General features: G+C 40.0%; 1 protein-coding gene across 1 annotated transcript; it reads right to left on the bottom strand.

The window, feature by feature from the left end:
* Window positions 1-14,262: 14,262 nt before the first annotated feature.
* LOC111622028 (G1/S-specific cyclin-D3-like) lies at window positions 14,263-17,496 on the bottom strand. Its single transcript, XM_023364326.1, has 5 exons — window positions 16,939-17,496; window positions 16,325-16,540; window positions 16,092-16,248; window positions 14,775-14,920; window positions 14,263-14,530 (listed from the first exon to the last, which is right to left on the bottom strand). The coding sequence occupies exons 1-5, from the start codon at window positions 17,161-17,163 to the stop codon at window positions 14,357-14,359; spliced, it is 918 nt and encodes a 305-aa protein (XP_023220094.1). The 5' UTR covers window positions 17,164-17,496; the 3' UTR covers window positions 14,263-14,356.
* Between the last annotated feature and the right edge of the window lie 983 nt (window positions 17,497-18,479).

Below are 18,479 nucleotides of genomic sequence, written 5' to 3'. Positions count from 1 at the left end.
CTGTCGATGACCGTTACGACTAAAAAAAAACTTCGCTACGTCTTACTTTCAGGGGGAGGTCTTATATTTCGCAATTCAGCAAAATCTGTGCTAGGTCTTATTTTCTGCGGATGTCTTATTTTCGGGGAAACACGGTATATCTCAAAGCGGCCGTAAAGCGCTCGCAAAACGCGCGTTTTAACAAAAATCTATAAGCGCTCGCAAAACGCGCGTTTTAACAAAAATCTATAAGCGCTCGCAAAACGCGCGTTTAACGCGCGCTTGGCTTTTGAGTGTGTACGGCTACATATAACTCTTGGTTCTTTTTAACGCGCGTTGAAAAACGCCTAGTGTAAGTAAAAGTGTAGGGCCAATCTCACCCATACGGACACGTTAGGCTCAATTAATTTATGTTCTCCTACATTATAAGATGAAAGTAAAATGAAGCGTTTCATTGGGATTTTTTAATGATTACGAAAAAAAAATGCTATTTTACTTCTAAAGATGAAATAAAAACTAAACTAAAGTGCGATGAGTGATATTTACTTTCAGCCAGTGCTCCGCTGTTCAATGATGCGCAAACACAATACAGATACTGTATTACATGAACTAACAAGTAGAGACTTGTAAAACATAGGTAATAATATGCAGCAAGAAACCTCAAAATTTCTCTCTTAGGTGAGTCTTTAAGATGCAACTTTTCGTATAATAAATAATAGAAAGAAAACCTGACATAGTAAATTATTATTGAAATGCGAGATTTCCTGGGAAAATAAAATTTCCCGGGATTTTTCTCGTAGGGAATAAACGGCGAGAATCCCGGGAAAGAAACCCTAGTGTCAACCTAATGTAACTCACAAAACTCAATATAATAATAATAGGTTTATGGCATTACGAAATTCTATGAATAGTATCATACCATACGTTTTTGAGGGGACTAACATTTTAGTGTGCCGTGTTGAGTCATGTCGAATCATAAGTGTGCCGCGAGTAGAAAAAGGTTGCGGAACACTAATCTAGATTGAAATGCTCGGCGCGAACGGGGTATTAGGATGTTGAAGTTGATTTAGTTACTGGTGCATTTATGGAGATAAAATTTAGATAGCTTTTCCTAATGTGTGGAAATTATATTCAGACTCTTAAATTGAATTCTCACAACTGTTCAAGAGAACGATCCTTTTTACAGTTAAAAGTACTGTACATAAGAATGAACTACACATCATAATGCAACAAAAGATTTTAGATTTCGTCACTCTGTGAATCGAAAGAGAAATTTCACAGTTTATCATTTCATATTAGTGAAATTTTGTATCAAAAACCAAGAAATATTTTAAAAAGCTGGCAAGGGCTCTTGCACCACTTTCTCATCAGATCAGAAATATTAGAGATTACTGTACAGCGCTGGAAATATTAGAGATTACTGTACAGCGCTGTCCGAAAAGGGGGCCCAAGCTATAAAAGCAAGAAGCTTGAAACCAAGGTATATAGAGATTGATTCACGTCCCCACAAGGAGGCGCTGGTTGCATTTAAGAGTTAATTTGGCCTTGAAAACAAGGAATATGGTTTTGGTCAACATACGACGAAATTACTACATAAAATGGTTGCTTAGGACCATGGGCGTCCGCAGAGAAGAAAAATGGAGTACTCGCCCAATTCTCAGGTGATAAAAAACTTCCACAAATTATAATGATAAAGTTGATTGGGATATGAAACTTACATTCTCGACCATGAGTCGCTTTATCTGTGTTTTTATATTGATGCAATACTGTATTTTGTAAAAAACCCCTAAAATTTAATACCTAAGGAAAAATTTATTGATGTACAGTATTTATTATATTTGTCTCCAAGCTTTACCGCCTCGAAAATTTTCTGAGGATACCCATGCAAGGGACAATGGAGAAATGTCGTTCATTAATTTTTTTATACGAGTATTTGCAGAATAGGCTAGAAGTCATGCATTTTCTGTTGTTTCTTGATAATGGAATTTGGGGTCCCCTTGGGGATTGGGAAAAGAACCCTCACTAAAAGGGAGTGCGTGCTCCAATGTACGAACACCTCTGGAGATATGAATTTTTAAAAATAAATTTATAAGGTTTAAAAATCCAAATTAAAAAATATATATATAAATGAGAATGTTTGTTTGTTTGGTCTATACACTCCTAGGCTGTTCGGCCAATTGCTACGAAACGTGGCAGTTACGTTTACATACATATGACATGGATAATGTATATTCCACTTCAAAGTATTGATTGGATTCCTACAAATCAACCAATTTCTATCTACATGCGATTTGCTGGCTTTATACGTAGCGCCATCTATTGGCAAAAAATTAAAAAAAATACTAAACTAAATATAATTCTCACAAAAAAGAATATACAGTAATTTTAAAAATATATATATTATATTCACGTAATTACTAATGACTGCAACAATGATATTGCGCAAAATAGACGCGCTATATCATTACAGTGACAAGTAGCATATAGCCTCGTAAGTATATAAGTACTGTATTTAATTTTTCACATCTAACGACTCGAGTTTTTCCACTTCTGAACGGTACTTTTTTAATTATGATAAGAGCCTCCAGCAGCCAAGTGGATAAAACCACCGTACACATAGTTGTGGGTTCGGGGATGGCCACGTGGAGTTTTCCGTGTTTCCTTCACGTTAGTAACACCTAAATAGGGGCCAGCTTCCCATAAAAGTCTTCCTGGGATGCATCCCCGGCAGATCGCTCCCGTGTCGCGTTATCGTAACCAAATAAACCAAACTAATTCTAATGAGCGATTATTTATTGTGGCATTAGTCACAAAACTGGGCTGCAATTTTTCGTAACAATGTTCTCAATTTAGTGGTGTCTTTCTCCTGTACATCGTATTTTCCTGTTATCAATAGAGTCTTGCCGGTTATCTATCCTATCTAACTGTTCAGTGGAATATTTTGATTGAAGTAACGTGACTTCCGGTCTATATCAGAAGTTCGTATAGACCTCATCAGCTTACAAACACATAGTACCAACATATAATTATGTGTTTGTAAGCTGATGAGGGGTCCTTGTATCCGAAATGCACCCTTACCTAAATTTGAAGGTGATTATTAATTAAAGACTAACTTTTTTGTAGAAGATCTGGTCTTTCTTTCTGTCGGCCTTGGTGTGATAAGCCCTCCAAATTGTTAAATCCTATTTATTAGGCTATTTAACTCTATCTAAATTAAAGTCGTGGGCCAAAAGTGTCGTTTATTATCATCGAACAATTCTGTTCACGAACAAAATTTTGAACTCATTTGTCACCGGTCGCCGTACGATAACTCGTTTGCCGAACAAACTATTCGGCAAGAGTCGGCCACAGATGTCAACTGCCTATACGTCCTATGTTAAAGAAAGTCAACGGCCTGACCAGCCAATGTAGGTCTACAGATTCAGAAGCTAGTGGTACAGAGATCGCTTTGCGTCATTAGACGTCACGACACTAATCATCGATGACGTTGCTATTTAAATTAGATTTCAGTGCGCGTGAGGAAAAGATGCTATTTCCGTTTTTCGGTACGCACTGCAGTTGAACTGAAATCAAATTAATAAAAACCGCGTTAATTGACATTCGCGTAATTTAAATGGCATCCAAGAATTCGTGTTTAAATATGCTTAAATTAAATAAAAATTTATTAATTAATTTTTAATTAATATAATATAATATTATGTATATATTAGTAGCCCCTCGTTATATCGCGCTTTTTTTGTGTCACTCAAATTTTAAAAGCATTTGAGTCAACTACAGATTTGTTCTCTCTCCTTCTTACATAACTTTCGTTTCGTTTTTACTTTAACAATTTCTGTATAATCAACGCAATTAACATGATTTCGGACTCCGTCTGGAACCTCACAGAAGCAACATTTTGTTTTTAATATATACGTATAGAATGTAGCCTAGATATACACGATATTATATTATATATAATTTTATATTGCATTTATAGGCATTTTTATGAATGAAATACAACTAAAAAAGTAAAAAGGGCTTTGTTTTGGGGTCGAGAACGGATTAACCCATTTTATGCTTTTTTTTCTTATGGGGAAATTTGCTTCGGTTTCCGAACAACTTTAAGAACGAATTAAGTTCGAAAAGAGGTTTGTAATCAGGGCTGTGGAGTCGCGTAAAAATCTACCGACTCCGACTCCGGCTCCGACCAGGGGCGGATTTGTTACCGAAAGAGACCCGGAAATTCTGATATCATCACGTGACCTCAGAATAAAAGATTCAATAAATAGAGTTCTAATAAAGATAGAGCGTAGAAACTTTTTATTCCAAAGCTAAAAGACGTCTCTAAGTAATATATAAATATGTATTCGATAATTTTTACTTTTCCGGCTGTTATATATAACAGAGGAAAAGTGTAGCGCTCGCTCAAAACATGACCCCTCCCAAATTTTTACATTTTTGGACTCGGGACACCGTAAAATTTCGAGATATGCAAAAGATTCGAGGTTTTTTCTATATGTGTAGATGTTAGACTGTGTGGGGGGCAGTGGCGTAGCGTGGGTGTCAGCTGCCCGGGGCGGAGGAAAATTTCGCCGCCCCCTTATTTAGGTATCTCAATTTAAAAGACTAAAATTCAGTTTCGTCACAGAATAAGTAATGAAAAATTTCGTGCTAGTGTTGCCACCTTTTAAAATCGCTGTCCCGGACGGCTGGTGAGGTTTGGTCGAACAGAAGTTCCTGACGCATGCGCAATGTCATTTTGCAATGCTAAGAATAACGTGCAGTGCATGCGGATTCTAAATCAGTTACAGTTAGCGAATAGGGAGACTTGGATAGGAGTAACGCAAGTGACCTAGCTCTATTGGATTTTGGAGGTGTATGTGATTACGAATGAATCGTACGAGCAAAAAAATAAAGAAAAAAAAAGGTCGACATGTCGCGCACGATATCCCCCGACGGCGAGTCGGATGGTAACACTATTCCGTGCTCATTTCAATCGGTCCGAATCGTAGGTGGACGAAAATATAAAATAAAATGGTTCAAATTCTTACAAGATATAATTATTATTTATTGTGAAATTTTGCCGCCCCCTAAAATGTAATTTTGCCGTCCCCTAAAAAGTGCCGCCCGGGGCGGGCTGCCCCTGCCACCCCCCTTCGCTACGCTACTGGTGGGGAGCATGATTTTGTTCATTCTATTTGAAGCTTAATAATTTCTGTGATCAGAGTGATCAGAATCGGAGTCAGATGGTTTAACACAGGAGTTAGTTATTAAGCGTTAAAGTGGTTGAACTAAATCGTGTCCCCATCTTAGGCGAGAACATCTTAACGGGTTTTACTGTACTATTATAAAATGGCTAAAAAGCTTACTTTGAGGGTAGAGACGAGTTTTATTTTATTTTATTTTTTTAATTTTGAACGCTAATAACGAGTAAAATATTCATTAAGAGATATGACACATGATTACTTTTATGTCTTCACCCTGTCGACCTTTCATTAAGAACCAAACTTTAATAGTATTAATGCCCCTTTATACGCAACCTACAATGCCACATTTCGTTTCTTAAACTTTACCCATTCTGAGGTATTGTTTAATATCTCAGAATAGAAAATAAAGAAATTAAACAAATTAGATGCCAACACACACACGCGCGCGAATTTTTCCCCTTTATTGACTTTTTTTAGAGGTTCAGGAGGTCTCCAAACGTGTAGATTTGCAAAAAATACTTGGAGGGTCAAATTTGACACGATTCCAATACTTTTCCGTTTTATATACATAACAAGTTGGTAAGTAAAAAGGAGTCGGAGTCGGCGGATTTTTTGACGACTCCGACTCCGGCTAAAACACCAAAACTCCACGACTCCGACTCCGGCTAAAACACCAAAACTCCACGACTCCGACTCCGACTCCACAGCTCTGTTTGTAATAATAAATAAATTTTTTGGCGCCATCTGTTGTGAAATTTTATCATTAAAACTATATTATTATCTATACTAATATTATAAAGAGGTAATGTTTGTATGTATGTAAATTTGTATGCAGCAGGAAATCTCCGAAACTACTCATCCGATTTCAAAAATTCTTTCACCAATATTTAGAATGGAACTTCAGGGTGGACATAGGCTGTACATTATTCCGTTAAACATTCATATAAATTAAATTAAAAGATCTAATCTAGGTTAAGGCTTTTATGTCCAACAGATGGCGCTACGAGTACGACGCCCTAAGTTTACTTTTCTGTGAGGCATTATGCTTTTCTGTGAAAATGAACTAAACCAGATCATCTTCTATCTATATAAATAAAAATGTAATGTTCGTTTGTTCCTACCGATTCCTTTGAAATAAAGACACAACGCTGCATTCGAATACGCACGTGTTTTTATATAATATACATGTCGAAATTCAACCCCACTGAAGGGAGATGGTTAGGTTTATGGCTTACGGTAAGGAACTCTGCTTCTATTTATACTATTTTAGATGCGGGTTTTTGCGTTTTTGATTGCGTTTTAATAGGGTACGTCAACAGAATGTACACTAACAACAAATTTTCCGATATTCCCCCGGGGGAGAGAGACAGGATTAAGGCTTACCGTGAAGAACTTGGCTTCTATGATACTATTTTAGATGTGGGTTTCTGCGTTTTTGATCGCGTTTTAATAGGGTACGTCAAGAGAATGTACACTAAGAAGAAATGTTTCGAAAAATTCCCCCCACGGGGGAAGTGTTATAAATTTATAATAGATGCATTTTGAGCCACAACAACGCGTGGCGGGGGTCTGCTAGTTAGATTATAAAATGGCAAATCGCTTTATTTTGACGATAGAAGAGTTTTATAAAAAAAAAAAAAAAAAGGAAAAAATCAAAAACGTTAATAATGAGTAAAATCTTTTAAGTCCGTTTCTTCTCGAGAATAATACTAATTGTTCTGACCCCCCCCTTTATCGTCTTACCAACTTAGCCTTTAAATTAACCACTAAAATTTAGTAGCATCAATGCGCCTGATACACAAGCTAAGATCCTGTGGGCGATCTGTCGAGGGGGACTTTTTAAGGGAAATTGACCGTATTTAGATATTAAGCTTACAAACTCAAAAATAACCCGGAAAGCTTTAAGTGGACAGCCCGTTGGCGAGGAACGAACTCGCGACCAACTACCAGTGTTCAGAGGATTTATCCATTAGGCTACTGATGGCATAAATATCGTTCATAAGTTTCGTCTAAATTTTCAGAATACTATAGGCTAGAAGTCATAAATTTTCTGTTGTTTGTTGATATGAAATTTGGAGCCTCCTTGGGGATTAGAAAAAGGACAATCCTGACGAAGTTGTGTTAAATGAGAAGCTTGCACTCGTGAAGTAAACATCAAAAAGATATTGAGAAAGAACATTTATTATAATTATAACAGCCATTATAACGTATCGCTTCATAGAAAAAAAGGGTGGAAAGATTAAGTGTTGCCAGCTGGCGAAGAAATAAAATAAATCAGTAAATAAAATAAACATTAAAACTGTAGCATTACGATATGAAACGTAATAATAATATACATATGTCAGCAAAATGGAGACACGTGCTCCTGGTAACTATAATAAAATTATGTGATAATGAATTTTAATGTTTCCAAGTGTGTTATAAGTTGTATCGTGCTCCTAAGAGATGAAAGGGTGGAGAGATTTGAATATGATTAACAACCCTCTGAACCCTCTGAGTTATCTTGTTAATTCGGATAAAGGATCTTATGTAGCAAGGGTGCTCTTTTAAGCAGACTCAATTGGTATGTCGGCTAAGATTAGTGCTGATTAATAGCAACGGTTCGAAGACGGAAGAATATATCGTCAGTACTCAGAACTTTGCGTTTAGTTTGTATAAAAGTACAGGCGACCCCCCTATAATTACGGTCCCTATAATTACGATTCCTATAAAACTACGAAAAAATATACGTATTTTGGAAATGTTGAGTCAGATTAGTGTAGAATCGATTAATTTTATGGAAGAAAACCTTTCAATCAGCCGTAGTCCGTAAACTTGACACGTGTCGGGCTGTGATTGGAACGACTTGTAAGAAATCGGATTCCTAATAAATTGGAACGTATCTATATCTTAAAGGGGGGGCGACTGTACATACGCTCGGAATAGTTATCGTTCTACCGGACAATCGCATCAGTCAACTGGAAACAAGCACTTGTACAGTTGTATTGATTGGAATGAGAGTCAAATAGCCGCTACGGGCGTCGTCGTCGTTGTAACACAATCTTTCGACACAGTGGTTCTCAAAATGGACATTACATATGGGAAATGAGTAAATCTCTAGGGGTGAAAAGAAACAAGGGGGCGCTGGAGATTGGGTACTGAACGGTGACCATAGGCAAAGGTTAAGGTCACTGGCATCCTTCCCCTTTCCTCTGTAAAGGGGTATGAAGAAACATTGCGTTTAATGGTTTCCAGATATTGAGAACAATGCATGGTAAGGACACAAAGTGTGAGGTTCATAGAAAAATTTTTCCTAAGAATATTTCCAATACTTTCTCACACAAGAGAAAATGGGTTAGGGGCGTTGGGTATAATTTTATGGAACAAGGTAGATCAAAAACGTTTGGGAATCACTGGTCTAGACCCCGAGCAAGCATTAGTTCTAAATTATGATGCCGTTACGGCAAACAGCGCCAATAGCCGAACTCGTTGGTATTTTCTGCTCATAATTACAAAATTATGAATGCTTTATTCGCAATTGCTGTTAGTTAAAAATGAAAATAAGTTAAATTTTTAAAATGACACCTTACTTATAAATGAATAATTTCTCCATAAAAATACGATAATGTTTAGAACGGAATGGTCTAATTCGTAAGATTATAAGGTGGCATTATGAATAAAATAAAATATAAGGCGACTTAAAAGTTGATATTTCTTACTCTACAAATGCTCCTGGAAATCTTTTCTGGCTACGAATATCTTCCAAAGTTATGACAGTTGTCTGTAAACAAGAAATCATAACACAATGAAACATCCATTAACAGACACACCCGAATAGCCGACTCCTCAACTTAACAGGAATTTTTACAATCTCCAGACTCTTCAAATCTCATCTATTATATTTAGACTACTTGTAAATAACAGACGCCGTCGTCCGTCACCAACCTTATGAAACGTAAAGTCCTGACTTCAATATTCTGAAAGAATTAATTAGGCCTACGTGCGAAATATTTTAAAACTAAAAGAATCGGTTCAAATACTCTTTCAGAGGACGAATTTTGACAATAGGCGTCGAATAAAGACTGGCTTAAAATAGGAATAGAGGAGGACAGGTTGTAAAAAGCCGAACAATATTCTTTATCTATTAGAAGAAGACTAATGTGGTTAAGTTGTCAATCATCACCTGTTATCATACATATTATTATTATTGGGATGCAATTTGAAAAAATTGTACAACTATAAATTCCTACTGTCGTCCGTCCGTCTGTATTTTCTTATTCTCGAGAACAGAGTTAGATAGATAAAAGACGAGACCACATATGGAAACCTTAGGGACAGGAGGCCCCGATTAACTATATACGAACTCCGATGAAAACCGGAAGTAATGTTATTATTTTAATTCAAAATTTATCCCCCGAAAGGTGTTAGGTGTATGATGGCATGACTATGTTGTTAAAGGAAAAGTATGATGTACAGGGGCAACCACTACTAATTTGAAGTGGAGAGCATATATTTTAAATGAAATAAATTAAAAATTGCAGCCCATCTTATTGTTGGAATTAAGCCTACGATACCAAAAATCCACAAACTTTTCCCGAATTACTCTCCTATTCACACTCAGATTCTTTAACATTATAAAGTCAACACGCTTTACTACTGAGAAAGCACATTTATTCAGCTAAACAAACGTTTTCAACCCATTTCATGGGCCATCATCAGGTTAAAGACGTTCGGATCAATGGCTTTTCGAACACGTTTACATTTAAATTATATTAGAACATGTTGAAATAAGATTAAGCAAACAAGCATAACGAAATTAATACAATAAACAAGAAAAATAAAATAAAATGAAATACAAAATACGGTAATTCCCCATAATACAATATGTAAACATTTTTTATAGTAACTCAGGTTTTTCGAGCCTGGTGGATGTATCCTCTTACGAGTTCTTTCTGATTATATATTTCCATGCCGACGGTAAAATGTTATTTTCCCGAGTTATTCATTCATTCGACAAGAACCGTAGTACACGAACAGAACAAGAACAGTAATAACGAAAAAGAAACTTAAAACGTTTAACGACAACAGCGTTTAAAGGAAGATTTGCCTGCCAATTTAAAGGGCAGGATATTCGGTAATCTGGCATTTATCTTAACAGCTGTGTGGCTTAGGTTTAATTTTTTTTTATTAATCATTTATTGGTAAAAATAAAGGACAGTAAAGCTATTTATGCTCATAATGCAATAACAAAGAATAGTGCTAGAGCTATTTTCAGGAGAGAGTGTAACCGCACTTGGGAACACAGCTGGAACAACGAAAACACAGATGCAACTACCCCCTTTTTGTTTCCAAGTATCTACGACAACATAGGCCAAAATAGAGGTTTCTTCACCCATGAGGAAGCCCACTCTCTGACTGGACATGGGTCGTTTGCCGGCTACCTGCGAAGATTCAAAATTCAAGAAGAAGGTAGCTGCACCATTTGCATTATGGAGGATGGGCCGCTGCACTACATCTACCAGTGTCCAGTGACTGAAAGCAATAGGCTGAAGCTCCAACTTCTTACTGATGTGGCTGGCATACACTGGCCCTGCCCTCTACATGAATTGATAAGGAATGCCACTTTGTTTCAGGAGCTCAAAAGCTTCATCAAAGATTATTTTAAGTGTATGGGCAATAATAGAAGGCCTCTATAAAAGTGTGGTTTCTTGCTTCATTACATTGTCAAAAGTATATATATATATTAGTAGCACCATACCTTCGTCTATATTTGTATACGTTTATTCTGTCTTATCGCTAGCCATGTGTGATAATCTTTGTTCTAATGTCACTCCACTAATTAATTCGGAAGATTATTATTGTATTTCTACGTTTTATCTTACACTCCTAGGTTATGTAGTATATTATGTGTCTTGTCATGTACTGTACTTCACCTGTTAATTCTTATGTTTTATTTTACAATTCACCGCGCTCATTATTTTGGTAAATCTACATCTCCTGTGTATGTATATTTTATTTTGCTAGTAGCATTGTATTGTACCAGTTGTGAATATAGTGCACTGCGATGATTACTGTATATATTTTCTATTTTATAACTGTGTGTATGTATTACTAATTATATAACCCTTTTGTCTTATTATCTCATTTATAGTTGTATTTTAACCTCTGCGGGACAGAGGTCTTTGTAAATAAAGGTATTATGAAAATGAAAATGAAATGAATTGGAAAAATAGAACAAAAAGGTTCGAAAAATTACACCTACTTGATAACTATAAGGCTAACAAAATCCTACATCGATTTTTATTAGTCTCTTAAATCATAAATGGTATTATAAAAGCAAGAATATCGAACGTGTTTCCCACCCCTCGAAGCGGCTAGCAAATCTTCGCAACTCGACATTTGAACTAAACCGACCTTCGTCCATCTTTCCGTTCATAACAAGTTTCGTCTTCCTTGTCGTTCTTCTTTCCACTTCATTTTTTATGAATTAATAATTAATCAATGTACGAGTATTTATGCTTTGTCGTAATTTTTATGTCATTTAAAGGGTCCCGTCCAATTTGTTTGCTATTTAGAATTCAATTAAAATGATATTTTTATAGCCGAAAAGATAAATAATATATTATACATATACCCCAAATTATATATGCTACGTATATTTCTGATGGAACAATATGTACCGATATTGGGGACATCAATATTAAAAAACTGTTCTTTTTGTGATACGTAGGTAAAGACAACCTGCACTTAATTTATATTTGTCTCACTGCTGTTGTGCTAGCTTGCCTTAATATGCCTGTTTAAACTTTGTTTATATTTTATACCACACTCGCTACATTCCATTTTATTTAACGTATAACGAGTTCCTCGATGTTGACAGTATGATAAACAATTATAATCCTCTGTCGATAAACTCTCCCGATCCGAAGATTAAACCTTGGTTTAATCTTCGAATCGGGCGAAAAAGCTGACGTTGCATATGCGCCACGGTGCGGAAGAAATCTACATTAATGCCCGCTCGGGGGTCCAGACATTTGCTCTTTCGGCGCGTGTCTATGGCGCAGCGGCAATAGAGATGAAGTCGGAAGTCTTTTTCTGTCTGTTGTTTCGCTTCGTTCCACTTTTTTGTAAAACGGAGAACTGTGAGGGTTGGAAAGTTTTAATTAGACAGCCTGCCACAAAAGAGTAAAGTTAAAAGGGAAGAGGTATTCTCTCCGTCGGCAATGCAAGGAAGGGGTGCCTCGCCCGAGGCTCGGTTCGACGCTTTCCATTTCGATTCCGTTAGTAACGGGAAAGGATGACTGAGACTGCAAGGCTTCTTCCCAGTCGCTTTCCTTTTCACTATTCGAGTTGAATTTTGTTTATCTTGCAGACATTTTTCTAATAAGATTTTAGGATTTAGTCCTGCCTTTGCATAGAAATCGTTAGAAGACGAAAAGTAATTTTCTGCCTTTCGAACATCAATCGGACCGTAGAATCGTTTGTTCCTTGTCTCTTGGCTAATCGGTCTGTATCCGCATCAATTCTCACTTTTGCCGTTTCTAACGTTTTGGTTTATTTGTTTGTAGCAAAACGTTGACGATCTGCCGAGAGAGGATTAATTTTCAATGGGAAACTGGCCCCTTTTAGGTGTTACTAACTTAAAGAAAATTTGGAAAACTTCACGTAACCAGTCTGTTGACGACGCGAACCCGTGACCAATGTTCAATGGTTTTATCCACTCGGGCGTTGGTGGGCTCTAACGTTTCGACCCTCAAAATCGTCCTTACCGGACTATAATGATTATAATTAGACACGCACTATTTATTTCGCCGATTTTCGCTCTCGTGCTTTTCTTTCCGCGGATAATCGAGATTCCGCCCGACTTCCTTCCACCTTCGAAAGGACGCGCCCTTCTGAACAAGGTTTGATTTCTAGAAAAGTGGCTCTTTTCGTCTCCAACCGGAACAGAAGCCATCAGTTTTACCGCTTAACTTTAAGGACTATTTTACGTGGAATTTGACGGCGATTTGTCCAACGAAATAAATAGCGAATCAGTAATTGCCAGAGAAAAATAAAGTAACCATAAATGTTGCCTCAAGGCTGTGTACACGGGAGGTATGAAAGTTTAAACCCTCCCTCTTAGTAACATTTTTTATTTGAATTGTCAATGTTAATAAAACATTGTTAATATACTATGTTAATACTGTTAATTAAACGTTTATTTTGTAAAAAAAAATTGCTTATTGTCCTATTGAAATGTAATGGTTGTCAAGTTTATTTATTGGCTTCTACTCTGAGGACTTATTCTGCAAAAGGTGTGATAAGTCCTCAGACTACCAGTAGAAGCCAATATATAAGCTTGATAACCATTAAATTTATTTTGTACCCGTTCAGTTTCTCGTTAGTCTATTGTATTGTTTTTCTATATACGTATATTGTAAAAGTTAATAAACTAAGTAATAAAAAATATTGTGCTTTTTTAAAACCTCCACCACTTTTTAAAAATCTTCACGCAGGTCTTGTACCACAAATAGACGTATAAACGTAATAAAGTTGACTGTATAACAATAGCGGCTGGGCGAAGTTGATAACCGATGTGGCGATTGGTCCAACTCTTAAGATGTAAATCATTACATTTTAAATATTATTGATATTACATGCAAGCGAAAAGAAACATCTGTTCATCCCGCTTAGAATTATTCGGAAAATGAAACATTCCACAATTCATTATTCTTTACTCGATGATAGATACTGTACGTAATTAATTTCGTACATTTTAATAAGAGAAATAACCGATTGTGGCACAGACTTCTCGTCTTTGGCTGCTTTCTTTTGCGCGTTTGTGAGTGTATTTAATGATAGCGGAAATTCCGTAACGATTTTGGATCGAGATTAACTTATCTTTCCACGTGGCTTTACTTCGGTTACTCGTCCGATCAGTATCAGCCAGAACGAATTAATAGTAGTTATGGCAATATTTTTCTGACAAATCGCCGGCTAACGTGAAACCACCTTTAAGTGCTATTATCGCCATTGTCGTGGTAAACCCTTCGACGCTCGTCCGTCGCTCACCGGCGACGCTTTTGGAGAAAAGAGAATATTAAGAAGACCAAACACCGGATTAAGAAAAGCGACGGGCTTTTATTGGAAGACGAAGGAAAAGATCATAAATACTATTTACATGGGAAGATTGTTTCCTCTTTCTTATTTACAGTGTAATGCTCCAAGACTTAGAAGGACGCTCCTCGCAGATGCGTTTCGACTGGAGTCTCAGATCTTTCCTCCACTTCTTTTCCGCGGGTTTTTCCTCCTCCGTCCGGAGGCGTCGGATCCGACTCCAGAGCCGCCGCCATTTCGGAGCGGACAGCCCGCTCGATCCTGTGCACGACGCATCCCACCGATGCCTGAAAGCGAAGAAAAAGATTACTATATGTCTACCGACTGGCTTCATATTCCTCTTTTTTTCATTAATTAGTTCTCAATTATATTACATTGGATAGTTTTATAATAAAATAATGGGTTCAAGTCTCTTTGCGTGATAACGCCTAAAATAACTGGAATACAACAGTAATTGAGAGCTAAGAAAGAAAGATGCTAGAGGAAAGAGAAGCAGAAGGTCGCTGGAGTAGCGGAGAGAAAGAGACTTACCGCTTCGATCCCGGTAATCTGTTGGAGTAGTGAGAGTAACTCGTCCAAATCGTTCCAAGGTTTGTCCATCCCCTCCAGTCCGTCGGCCGCAGCCGCCACGCTGGCCGTGGCGATCAGTGACGGAGGATAGGAGGCGAATTGGTCGTCTGAAAGAGAAAGAAGACGGTCAGCCTGTGCGCGTTCGGCGCGTGGCGCGCGACGCGCCAGAGAACAAACGGCGTCGGGAACGAGTCGAACGACGGAAGTCGGAGAGAAAGGGAGGGAGCGAACAATGGATGACTTCCCGCGCCAGCTGCCGTCGGCCATTTTTAAAAGGCCTCCTTGGCCGGCTTCCTGCCTTTTTTTTCGTCATCTGCCCGTTAACATCGAGATAACGCGCTTATTCGCGTCCGAATCCTTGTGGCCGTTTCCCGAAGATTTTTTTTCCATTTATTCGTGCCAAAAGTGGACAGTGAAAGTGCCGAAAAAAAGACGCGTCGCGTTGGGAAATTACGCATTTTCTCCGTTCAAAAACTCGAAAATAAAAACTTATTTCCTTTACACGATTTCCGAACGGAAAGTCTTTTCCCGAAATTTTTTTTTTAAATTCTCTCTCCCGCTGATGTAATTATATTGTTAAGAGACCGAAGTCCCGTACGCAGGAAATAAAGCGTTTCGGAATGTGAGAGAAGCGCGGTGGCGTTCGATAATTTGTCAGTTTCTCTTCTCCCCCGACCAAACATCGTTTCGAACAACGAAGATAATCTGACGGACGCCGGTCGACCGATAAGTTACGGCTGTTGGGGGGTCGTTTCCTCCCAATGGACCCGACCGACGGAGCAGATGGCGCAATCGAACAGATGTCCGTGTCCGTACGGGACCGCGCAGATGGCACGCGACCGAGTCGATGGCCTCCCCCATCCCGAGATCGACCCCCCGAAACGACGCCGATCCACCGGAACCGGAAACATCTCGGAAGGGGTAGCCAACGGAAGCGGTAAAGAGACTTCCGCCGACGAAAAGAAGCTGGAAATCCCGTCTCCGAGAGCTGGAATCTTATGCTTCTTTCCGTCAGTCTGGAAGAGACGGCAGGAGTCGCGTGGCGATCGGAGGCTTTCGGAAAAGTCATCGTCTTCCGTCCCTTCCCCTCGGAAGGAGGAGCGGCTGACGTCCTCTTAGCCGGCACCGGGCCACCGCGTGGCGCGTGCCGTCGGTTCCCCCTTCCCCCCGCGACATCTGGCGGCGCATCTGCCGCTGTCCGACACCCCAGCCGGCGGCCGGAAGAGGGACGCGGGCGCGGCCGCCCCCGGTTGGCGACGGACGGCGCGAGGAACTCACCGATGGAACATAGGGCGATGAAAGTGTTGGCGTGTCTCCTGACGGTGGCGCGGTTTTTGTCGACCGGAAGACGGATCAACAGATGATCGACGAAGTCGGTGGCCACCACCGGTGCCACGTCCCACTTGAGCGTAGTCAGTATCAGCAGCTCCCAGGCCTGAAAGACACAAAAAAAGGCATCAGAACGCGACTGGAGCGACAGACAACAAGAGACGAAGAGGAAAGAAACTCACTCTGATCTCATCGACGCCGACGCTGTAGTCGGTATAGTAGACCAATAACTCGGAGGTGAAGGGCAAACTTTGCCTCAGTTTTGAGGCGATGAGTAAGCAGACAGCTCCCACCAGCTGCAGCTGAGACTTGCGGATGGTGACGATCGACAAAAACCTGTCCAGGTAATTCATGGCCAACGGAAAAACAACATCTTCGCAGCATCTCTCATCGCACACCTGAACGATAAGACAAATCAACCTTCTTAGATCGTAGTCGATCTGTTACTCCCGTCCGCGCGGTAGAGAAGCGCCGACACGCGGCCGACTAGAAAGAGGCCGTTGCTTAGAAGAGACGAAGAGCCGACGTACCGATGTTTAGTCACTCGCTCGGAAACGCCGTGCCGTTGCTTTAGATCTCTGAATGCCGTGGATTTAAAGGCGGAGGGTGCGGCGCGGCGCGGAACGCGCGGCGGACGAGGAGGTCCAGCAGCGAAGTACGACGGCGGAAGGAAAAACAAAAAGGAGACCGGCGAGACCGCTTTGTACATCTACATCGGCAGACGCGTACACGTACACGTCGAGGAGAGAAAAAAGAGGAGGCGCGTGGGGCTTTGTCTAAACGAGAAAAGACTGACCTCGGACATCCAACGAGCCACGATCTTTCTCATTCCAGCGTCTATCTCCACCTGCGAAGACAACAAACGACGCCGACCAGTCACGTGCTTCGTTTCCAATGACAAAAGCCTCTCTAATACTCGGCCGTCTCTCTGCAGCGCTGGATCCGGAGCCGCTCTAGTGGGCGACGAATCGTTCCAAGAGGGAAGAATCTTCTCGTTACACAGAAGTTCCGCCGACTCCATTCGCTCCGTCCCGTCCGACCTCTTCCTTCCCAATTGCCTCTCCTCAGACCTCCGCCGTTCCACTCGGCGTCATATTAGCTTCCTCCAATCCCGTCGCTCCTCTGGCTCGGCCGCCTCTTATTGGTCGACGGCCTTCGGCGCGTCCGGCTCCGCCACGGCGGCGCGCCGCTGGCTTCTCGTCGAACGGCTTCCGATCTTTCCGGTTTTCATCTCGATCTGCTGCGCCTCGGCGAAGTAGGAAGCGCGGTCTGCGGAGCGGAAGGACGATCTTCCGGATAGTGGAAATCGATGGTAAGTAAGTGACGAGGAATTATCAGAGAAGCAACGAGAAAAAACGACGTCCCGACGGACAACAGATGAAAGGAAGAGAAAGTCGAACCGAAAATCGCCGAAAATTTTATTGGAACGCCGAAGCAGAAGACGGGCATCGAGGAAAACTTTGCATTTCGGAAAGAAAGGTTTCCTCAATGGATATTTCTCGTCTGTTTTCGGCCTCGTGCCGGACTCTTTTATAAAGACGTGTCACCGCGCGCAGCTCACGACGACCGAATCGAGAACGAGGTCGTTCGTATATGGAAACGTTTCCCAAGGAGTTTTGCCTAAAAACTAGTGAACGAAGTTGCTGGAAATTTCTATTTCGTAAAATGAATGAAAAAATGTTAAGAATACAAAAACTACGTAATAATGGCACTTTGCGCGGATACGCTCGGCGAGTTTTGCCGACTTTGTCTAAAGGTACGAAATTGTCTCCGCGCGACTTTGTACTTCGGCGGACGAAACGTTTTTCAACGGCGCGACTTCAAAGTTTTTTCAAACCGGGAATTTTTCCTTCGAAGCTTTATGCAATTTCGTTCCCGACATTTCGTTCGTCGGTGAAACAAAACGGAAGTCGGACGAAATTTTTTGGTTTTGTTAAAAAACATAATTACGTGCATAACCCTTAACCAGGCCGGACAAGATAAACAAGATTATCCGGATCAATACCGTAAACAAGAAGGTCGAAGGGACCGGATCCTCCTTACTTTTGCAAATATTTACAGGTAAAGATTTGAATGTGACAAAAGTACTTATACACGTGTACAATTTATACAAAATCTTTGAATTTGCTCTTCACTACGGCGCAAGTGGCTATATCTACAGTGGTACAAGGAGTCAATGTAACTTTGCACGTTCCAATTCGGCTCTCCAACATCAGTTATAGTTACGCTACTGATCCGGATCGATGGGGATCCGAGGCGTAATCTAACCTTCACCTGGCCACACAGACGGTTGGCACGTGGAGCATACTGTCGAGCGTGGCCGAAGAGCGCCGGCGG

This window comes from Centruroides sculpturatus, unplaced genomic scaffold, assembly GCF_000671375.1.
Source record: "Centruroides sculpturatus isolate CEXI.00-Female unplaced genomic scaffold, Cexi_2.0 scaffold225, whole genome shotgun sequence".
NCBI classification, from domain to species: Eukaryota; Metazoa; Arthropoda; class Arachnida; order Scorpiones; family Buthidae; genus Centruroides; species Centruroides sculpturatus.
This window is presented reverse-complemented; position numbering and strand designations above follow the sequence as displayed.